The sequence below is a fragment of the Brassica napus genome, chromosome C4, assembly GCF_020379485.1.
Source record: "Brassica napus cultivar Da-Ae chromosome C4, Da-Ae, whole genome shotgun sequence".
NCBI lineage: Eukaryota > Viridiplantae > Streptophyta > Magnoliopsida > Brassicales > Brassicaceae > Brassica > Brassica napus.
Window position 1 is genome coordinate 12485800 of NC_063447.1, and position 7623 is coordinate 12493422.

Here is a 7623-nt window from a genome sequence, read left to right on the forward strand (position 1 = left end):
GCTAAGCTGAGAAATGAGATCTCCAGTTTCCAACAGAAGAACTTGGAAGGATTCAGTGAAGCCTGGGAGAGATTCAAGGGCTACCAAGCTCAATGCCCACACCATGGTTTCTCTAAGGAGAGCTTGCTGAGCACATTCTACCGTGGTGCTCTTCCTAAGTACAGGGCCAGACTGGATACAGCTAGCAATGGGTTCTTCTTGGGGAGAACTGAGGAAGATGCAGAGGAGCTGGTTGACAACATGGTAAAGAGTGATGCAGTCTACAGTGGAGACCACGACAGAAGCAGTCGAACAGATGATAAGCAGACGAGGAAGGAGTTGAAAGCTCTACAGGATAAGATAGACATCCTCCTTGCTGATAAAGCCACACAAGAGCAGCTGCACTTTGTTGGTAACCCAAGCCAAGATACACCACCTGTTGTCCATGAGGTTGAGGGTTTGGAAGGTCAGGAAGAGCTGTGTTTCATCAACAACAATGGTAGCTGGTACAAAAAAGAGCCCAACTTTCAGTACAACAACTACCAACAGAAATCCTATCCCAACAACCAACAGAGTGGTTATCCGCCTCGAAACAACCAGCAAGGCAGCTATCAACCTCAGCAAAACCCCTCATCTGGTTCCTCTGCTCCTCAAGAGAGCAGCACTGACACCCTGCTGAAACAAATCTTGGAGTCTCAGACTAGAAGTGAGAAGCATGTTGGTTATGAGTTGAAAAACCTTCATTCCAAGATTGATGGGAGCTACAATGAGCTCAACAACAAGTTCTCACATCTTGCTTCTACAGTCAAGAATTTAGAGAATCAGTTTGCTTCCATGAACACTCACCAGACTCGCCAGCAAGGATCTCTACCTGGAAAATCTGACCAAAACCCCAAGGAGGCCAAAGCTATCACCCTTAGGAGTGGTAAGCAGTTACCTCCTACAACCCTCACCAGGGATGCTGAGAAACTAGGTGAGGAGGTGGCCATCAACTTAGATGATGAAGTGGTGATTGTTGATGAGAAAATCAATGATGAAATCTTGGAGAAGATTGTGGAAGCCAAGGGTAAAGGAAAGGTTGGGGAAGAGAAGAAAACAGTGAAGGATGGTGAAGTTCTTGCTCCAGCAAGTGAGAATTCTTTTGTTCCTCCTCCCTATGAACCCAAACTACCATTCCCTGGTAGATTCAAGAGGCAGCTGCTAGAGAAGTACAAGGCTTTGTTTGACAAGCAAATGAGTGAAGCTCAGGTTGCAATGCCCATCATCGATGCTTTCATGTTGATTCCTCAATACAACAAGTTCCTGAAAGATGTTGTAGCTGCAAAGAAGAAGGAAATGGAAAGCATGATGATTCTTACCCATGAGTGCAGTGCCATCATCCAAAGGCTTGATGTTCCAGAGAAGTTAGAGGATCCAGGATGCTTCACACTACCTTGTGCTCTTGGACCTATGGTATTTGAGAAATGTCTCTGCGATTTGGGAGCTAGTGTCAGCGTGATGCCTTTGTCTGTTGCAAAGAAGCTTGGATTCACTCAGTACAAGAAGTGTAAACTCTCTCTGGTGTTAGCTGATCGTTCAGTGAAGTACCCTGTGGGCATCTTAGAGGACCTACCTGTGAAGATTGGAAAATATGAGATACCTACAGATTTTGTGGTGCTTGAGATGGGTGAGGAGGCTCAAGACCCATTGATTCTTGGAAGGCCATTCTTAGCTACAGCAGGAGCAATTGTTAAGGTGAAAGAGGGCACGATTGATCTCCATTTGGGTAAAGGGCATGTTCTCCACTTTGACATCAAGGAGAAAATGAAGAAACCAACTGTGTTCGGGCAAGCCTTCTACATTGAAGAGATGGGCACTCTTACTGATGAGCACCTTGAAGAGTTACCACCTGAGGACGACGAGGAGGGAGCATCTCCCTCTACTCATTCTCCATAGAAGGTAACCCACTACTTTCCCTTGTATATACCATTTCGTTTTTGCATATTAGTTTTCTCTTTTTGGGTATCTCTCTCTCCTTGACAACACAGAGACTGTGTCATTTAAGTTTGGGGGAGGTACCAAGTATTTGATCACGTTTGCTTTGATGATTTGAGTCTCATGCATTGCATTATACATATATATTTGCATAAAAAAAAAAATTCATTTAGTTTGCATCATTGGCATTTCTAGGAGAGTCTAGAGCATATAGGTTGCATTTACTTGCATTGGGAGCAATGATTTTAAATGCCTTGTAAAGAACACTACTTTGCACCTGAGTAGCTTTTGCACCTCTCAAAAAGACTTGTATGTTTCGAGCCTTGAAAACTCTTCCTGAAACTTGTTGATTGCTGAAACTCAGTCTTTGAAGCCAACAAACCTTATTTGAACTAAACGAACTTAATGCTTCTTGCTCATGGTCCCTTGTGTACTGAGTCATGGCTATACACACCTGAGTTGTCACATCCTTTATGCCAATCTTATTCTGACAAACTCTAGTGGTAGACCACTCCCAAAACCTTTCCCTCCTTTTAAGCTTTCATTGTTTGATGAGTGAGGCCTTCTTCGGAAAGTCTTACATGTGCATAATGTTGAGAGTATCGGGAACGACAATGTTTGATCTTCATTCTTGCTAGATTGGACACTCTATTGTCTAGCTATAGGTGGGGGGGGGGTGAGAGTTGTGATTATGATTTGGGAGCAATGAAAAAGGAAAAGAAATAACTCTTTGTGTTTAAGTGAATTGTCTTACTGGGATAAGTAGAAAAAACACTTCTAGCTCAAGTTATGAAAAGTCTTGGCCCCCATTTAAAAAAAAAAAAAAAAAAAAATATGAAAAGAAAAGAAAAAGGGGGCTAGCAAAGTTGTTAGGAGCTAAGTAATGTTTTGAGGTTGTGAAAAATCCCTTGTAGATTTCAAAGAGAATGAGTTAATGTTCTTAGGATCTTTTGGTGAGAGATGTGAGTTGGGTTTGACATTTGAGAATGATTGTGTAATTGTATGTTTGGGAAAATGGTAGAACAATGGAGATTGAGCATTGTATGCATGAGTTGATCCCTTTCTTAGATATATTATGTGCAATGTCAAGGCTACTTGTTTCGAGAGTAAACCACCTTAAAGATTTTATGTTTGGAACCTCTTGAATCACTTGAATAAAAGCCTTCCCTCACCCAACCAAATGACTTAGACCAACTGACCATTTGCAAGAATTCACCTGATGTTTTGTGCTTAATGAATGTGAGAGTTGGTTGATTTGAATGTGTGGATGCTTGATGATGAGTGTAAGGGCAAAAAGAGTTGAGATAGGCCTAGAGAAGCTAGAGTGTAATAAGAGAGTGTGCTCATGCTGGATTAGATGTTGAATCGAGTACTAGTTGTGTTTCTTTTGGCTATGAGCTCCCACCTTCAAACCTCTCTCCCTATGAGTTCTAGAAAGTTCACTTGTGGACAAGTAAAAGAACAAGTTTGGGGGAGTTGATATCTTGCATATTTCCATTATCTTATCTATTCATCCATGTGCATTTTGATCATATAGACTAGGATTTAGCCATGTTTAGGTTACATTTTGCATACGTGAGTCTCTATCAGGTGTTGGAGTGCCACATGGAGTTCTTGGGGCTATTTGGATGCATTTGGAGCTCAAAGGAGGTGAAATATGTGATCATTGGACGAGCAGAGCAGGGGAGCGAGGTTCCACAGCGACGTCATGAGGTCGCTCCAAAGCACCTCTCAGAGCGACCTAGCTGGAGCGACCCCGTGAAGTCGCTCGCCATATTCACCCAGTGCAGCGACTTGCCCAGAGCGACGCGCCGAGGTCGCTCGCATCTCACACCCCTCTCGGAGCGACCTCCCAAAGCGACAACCCGAGGTCGCTCGCTTCTCTATGGCGAGACGACACGAAGCGAAGCCCGGAGCAACCTCTCAGAGCGACCTACTGAGGTCGCTCCCGAAGGCCAGAGCGACCTCTCGGAGCGACATGCCGAGGTCGCTCCGCGTCTATTGTTGGGTCGATTTTCTATTTTACTTAAGGGCCTTTTGGTCATTTCATTATGCACGTTTTTATTTTCTAAACCTATGTTTTAATACTCTGTAAGCCACCAGGAGGAGACTATCTTTTGATCTATTGAGAAATACACAAAACCTCTCTTGAGAAGTCCATCTCTTGGATTTTGATTGTTATGTTCTTGTGTTATTGTTGATTTCTTATCTATTTCTCTACATGATTAATCTGAAATCCAATATGGGTTTAAGAGGAATCATGGAGATTAGTGAGTAATCACCTTTTGAATTCATGGGTTAGAGAGATTAAGAGTGATTAGGTTAGTTCTAGGATGTTTTAGTGTAGATCATTCTTGTTCCTTGCTAGTAGAGTATTCCTAATGCATCTTCTGAGTTGGCCACTCAAAAGTTGATCAATAGGCATTTCCCACCCGAAAGGTGTTTGATGAAATGCCTGAGACAACTCTCCTAGGCTTTTAGTATACTTTGCCAAAGACATTTGTTGTTAAAGATGCTAAGATAGCTAATAGACTTGTTAGTAATGATTGCTTTCATATTATTCAACCAAAGACATTTGATGTTTGAGATATGTTAGCAAATGAGCATTCATCTAGACATAGAGCTTGCTTAGAATTGTGTCTAGGCTTAAGGTTGATAGTTTGATTGATCATTTGCCATCCTTAGTTCGATACTTGATCACCCAAGGTCTAATCCCTATACCCATGAGTTCTCTTTTCCCTTAGTCAAGAAAGTATCATTCTGTTATTGCTTTCTAGTTTTAGTCATAGCTTAAAACCCATCTAAATCATTGGTTGCACTTAGATTAAGTGAGTACTTGCATTCTCAGTGCTTTGATATCCCTCAGAACTGGTTCGACAATCACTATACTACAACATTTGTCTTAGGAGCCTTGAAAACTCCTAACATCAGGTTCTTAACTTTTTTAGTTAAAAGTTAAGAGACGGGTTCTTATATTCCGCTAAGAACTCCACTCTAAGAGCCCCCCAATAATCATGCTCTTAGGCATTGTCCTGAAGTATAGTTCCTAAGAGCATGATTAACCTGGGGTTATTAGGATGAAGTTCTTAGCGGAAATTAAGAAATTGTTTCTTAACTTTTAACTAAAAAAACTAAAAAACGGTTCTTAAATAATGACTTTAAGAACCGGTTCTTAAATTTTTTAGTTAAAAGTTAAGAAACAATTTCTTAACTTTCGCTAAGAACCCCACTATAAGAACTCCGGTTTAATCATGGTCTAACTCCATTTTGGAACTTTAAGAAACCAGATAAATATATGTCAATAAGCACCAGTGGTCTAGTGGTAGAATAGTACCCTGCCACGGTACAGACCCGGGTTCGATTGCCCGCTGGTGCATTTTATTTTTGCTCTTTTTCAATTATTTTTTTGGTTTAGATTGTAAACCGGTGAAAAAAGCTTACTTGATATTCTGGTTCTCAGATTTTAAGCTAATCAACCATACTTACCGAGAGAGGAAAAAACATTAATTAATCTTTAGAACTAAAAAGTTGCTAAAAAAAAAAAAAATCTTTAGAACTAAAGTCAATTGGTCAACCAACGTTCAAACTTTAAGATGTACCAACAAAACTACAAACCAGAAACTCAAGAGTTTGATAATGAAGATCTAAAAGTTAAACTCTTCCTTTTTATAAACGCCTAAAAAATACTTCATTATAAAGAAATTCCGGCGAGATTAACCACCGCCTTGATCGGTCACAATATCAATGATGTCGCCTTCTTCCATCATCAACTGTGTGAAAAAATCGGCAAAATATTAATTAACAGTTGTACTTAGTAAAAAGTAAAAAAAATTAGAAGGTTAAAAAAAACCTGAGCAGGAGTCTGACGCGGTTTGATCTCTTTATAGCGAAAGATGAATCTGACAGTGGTTCTCTCTAAGTTTCTCTTGGTGCAGTATGCATCCATTAGTTTTTTCAAATGTGCACCATAACCAATCTTGTATACATCCTCTCCCCCATCCTGTTCATATATAAAGAAGATGTTGTAACCCTTTTCTTCAATTTTTTTTTTTTAATTACAAATGCATAGAATAAAAGCAAAGATGAGATATTTTTCAGTCCAATGAAATTTGGTCAGATCGATGGATAAAAAGAAGAGGAGTAAATGCAAAATACTATTTCGGGAAATATAAGGAATAAACACTATATGATCAAAGCAGCCATGGAAAAAGCTTGAAGATGCAGAGAAAGAGAGAGATGACACCTGTTGGGCCTTGACCTTAAGCGTAATCTTCTTTTGGGGTGAAAGAGATGGAGACCCTTTTGATGCACAAGAAGCAGAGATCGTGGTTGAGGAACTCACCATTGTTCAGACAAACGCAAAGTACAACAAGAAAAGAAAAAAGTAGACAAAAGGTCAAGACTTTTGCAACTCCTCTGAAGAAAATTTGAGTTTTGAGTTTTGAGTTTATGGAGAGAGAGAGAGAAAAAAGGTAAAAGAAACTGATGAAAGCTAAGAGCTTTGAACAGTCCTCGCCAAAGACTACTATTGGTCTACTTTTTACTTTCCACTTTAACCCTTGGCCTTTTTGTTTCGTTGCCTTTGAATCATCACATCTTGGATGACATATCAAAAGTTCAAAACGTTGAAACTTGTACGACCTAGAAGAAAATGCTTATTAACTTGCAAATTCAAACATATTTCAAATGATACAATCAAAAAAGGGAAAAAAAAAAAAAGATAAATCTAATAGAACTTATAAGAACTAAGACTAAGCTTTAGTTTATTCTCTCCAATTCGAAACCAAAAACACCACACCTAGAAAGATGCGTCTCATCGAAACTATACTAAAAGCCAGATATAAAGCCTTCTGAGGGGGTCCATGTCGGCAAGTAAATTTGTCCAGTAATAATGCATCAAATGACCAAGTCATCGGCGAGTTAAGTTGGCTTGGGCTTCTGATGTTTTCGGCCTGTTTTTATTTTGATTTTTCGGCCCACAGTCTGCAGATGCTGACACGACCCGATGTGTTACGCGTTCGTCGTCGTAACCCTAATTCGATCTTCAATCACCTTTCGACTTCCATCTCTTCCTTCGATCTTCTCTCGCCTTTCGACATCCATCTCTTCCATCTCACTTTTCTCCAAAACCGTTTTGCCGAGTAATATCGCCATTAACTCCTGTAATCAAAACTATACTAAAATCATTCAATGGATCCTTTCCGCCTTCCTCACCATTTTTCTGTTTATAAATCTGTTTTCCTATCTTATGCTTCCTTCAAAGTTGATAATTTTCTCTCTAAAATTCATTGCGATGGAACCCACCGGCAAATCTTCGATCTCCACTGACCGCAAGAACAGCGAGAAGACCGTCGTCTCCTCCGCGTCTGTGAAACCAAACAGATCTTCGATCTCCACTGACCGCAAGATCAGCGAGAAGACCGTCGTCTCCTCCGTGTCTGTGAAACCAAATGGATCTTCGATCTCCACCGACCGCAAGATCAGCGAGAAGACCGTCGTCTCCTCCGCGTCTGTGAAACCAAACGGGAAGTCCATTGCTGCCTCCGCGACTGTGATGTAACCTAACGAGAGGACTGCTGTCTCATCTGCCAATCCGATGAACCCAGACGCTGCTACCGCTCTCTCCTCCGCGCGTGGCGACCAAGCGATGTTGTTCAGAGATGTTTCACA

At 40.7% G+C, this 7623-nt stretch overlaps 1 protein-coding gene and 1 non-coding gene across 3 annotated transcripts; both read right to left on the reverse strand.

Annotated features, from left to right (window-relative positions):
* Positions 1-3: 3 nt before the first annotated feature.
* On the reverse strand, positions 4-110 carry LOC125586587. Its single transcript, XR_007323124.1, has one exon. It is a non-coding gene; the product is annotated as a small nucleolar RNA R71 (small nucleolar RNA).
* Positions 111-5443: 5333 nt separating this feature from the next.
* LOC106395197 (small ubiquitin-related modifier 5) lies at positions 5444-6472 on the reverse strand. 2 transcript variants are annotated; one of them, XM_022712096.2, is made up of 3 exons: positions 6212-6472; positions 5804-5953; positions 5444-5723 (listed from the first exon to the last, which is right to left on the reverse strand). In XM_022712096.2, exons 1-3 carry the CDS (start codon positions 6296-6298, stop codon positions 5667-5669), a joined length of 294 nt encoding a protein of 97 aa, XP_022567817.1. In that variant the 5' UTR covers positions 6299-6472; the 3' UTR covers positions 5444-5666. The 2 variants fall into 2 exon arrangements, with proteins under 2 accessions (XP_022567817.1, XP_013691162.1); XM_013835708.3 differs by having other exon boundaries at positions 6197-6462.
* Positions 6473-7623: the final 1151 nt, after the last annotated feature.